General features: G+C 36.8%; 1 protein-coding gene across 1 annotated transcript; it reads left to right on the top strand.

Annotated features, from left to right (window-relative positions):
* The first annotated feature begins 713 nt into the window (after positions 1-713).
* On the top strand, positions 714-1475 carry LOC141645985 (uncharacterized). Its single transcript, XM_074454119.1, has 2 exons — positions 714-803; positions 916-1475. The coding sequence occupies exons 1-2, from the start codon at positions 746-748 to the stop codon at positions 1278-1280; spliced, it is 423 nt and encodes a 140-aa protein (XP_074310220.1). The 5' UTR covers positions 714-745; the 3' UTR covers positions 1281-1475.
* Positions 1476-1698: the final 223 nt, after the last annotated feature.

Raw genomic sequence — 1698 nt, 5'->3', positions numbered from 1 at the left:
TAGAAACTAAGGAAGAGAAGTGAAGAGAAAAATAAAGGTTGATTGATTACCGAATCAATAAAGTGAAAAGGAAAATTCCCAAATTTCAGACGCAAAAGCTTGAGAGAAAGTAACGTAGAAGAGTTTACAGTGTGTAAAACGTACCTAAAATTGTTTACAACCCTTTCTTAAATACTAAAAGTCCTAGAATTAAAACAAATAAGAGCTAAATGGGCCGAATTAAATAGTTAGAAATTTCGGCCAAACAGAAACCAGTCGATCGACTAAAACACAACCTTGAGTCTTCGCCAAAGCCATATCAGTCGATCGACTAACAAAGACAGTCGATCGACTAAACTGACAAAACTGAAACTCGCAAAAGTCATCTCAGTCGATCGACTAACAAGTTCAGTCGATCGACTAAAGTGACAAAGCAGATCTTCAATGGACGTCACTTCCTTACTCTAACCCGCTCCTCATCACAATCACGTATCCCGAGGTAGTCATTCTCGAGCTAATCCTCACCAACATCAAGATTGCAGCTCTAGCGACGGGTTTTGGCTCGTTTGCTAACACTTGGGTCCGCAACCTGCATGGAATACAAAATAACTCAAAGTAGCCAATTCGAGGGAGAATAGTAGCTAATTGCTACTCAATATGCATAGAAATGCGTGCAAAGTATTAGAATAAATGCATATATAAGGCACGCATCACCTATTATGATGAACACTCAAAACCAAATGCGATTTATTGTTATGCCGTCTGAATGCTAAACGACACACCTCTAATGAGAAAATATGTTGAAGATAAAGTCAAGCTTCAAGGTTATTTTAAGCATAGGACATTCTTACGCTTCCTCTCCTACTTCTATGATGAGGTAAAATCACTTCTTATGTGTTTTATTTGTTTAAAATTGTTGTTGTTTGTATGTTGCAGAAAGTTATCTACATGTGTTTCGATATGCTCCTTATGGACCAATTACCGACCATCTTGATGACATGGATAAGGAAATTGGAGTGAAATGCATTCTCGATGTAGTTGAAGCATTGATTGCGGCTCACGAGAACGGAATACCTCATGCGAAAATGACGGTAAAAAAGTTGTATATTGGCATCACTTATAATGTGCAGATTGCAAATTTTGGCTACTGTATCCATGAGGCAAGAAGGGAACATGAAGAAATTGATGATGTTAAGGACGATGTGATTGATGTCCCCAAGGCACTACTTGCTAAAAAGGAGCTATCTCACTTCCACTGGACTTTGTTAGTGCAGAACACAACTCTCTCTCATCTTTACTAGATTATGCTTGGATTTTGAGTAGAGTAGATGCTTAGTTGCCTAGTAGTTATGTTGAGCTTATGAATAAATGTAAGTGCATAAAAAACCTATCAGAGCTTTGATCTTAATTTTGTAGAAGTATTCTTAATGTTGTAAGAACATATGTGCAAGTTGTATCCTTCAGCAAAAATTTTAGTAATGTGAAGTGGTTTCTTGTAGTTATTGTGCAGTAATTTCTTGTAGTTATTGTGCAGTAATTTCTTGCAGTCAAGCCTTTAGAAATGCAGTCAAGCTTTTTTCTAAGACATGCATCACCATTAAACAAATGTTTGTGTAGTAAAAATAACTGACAGGAAGCCAGTTACTATCAAGATATTCATCACCATTATACTGAACAGTCAATTACACAGTTACACCACATAATTTAGGTGATCGACTG

Source organism: Silene latifolia, chromosome 3 (assembly GCF_048544455.1).
Source record: "Silene latifolia isolate original U9 population chromosome 3, ASM4854445v1, whole genome shotgun sequence".
NCBI lineage: Eukaryota > Viridiplantae > Streptophyta > Magnoliopsida > Caryophyllales > Caryophyllaceae > Silene > Silene latifolia.
Note: the sequence above shows the minus strand (reverse complement) of the source record. Positions and strands in the feature narration are given on the sequence as shown.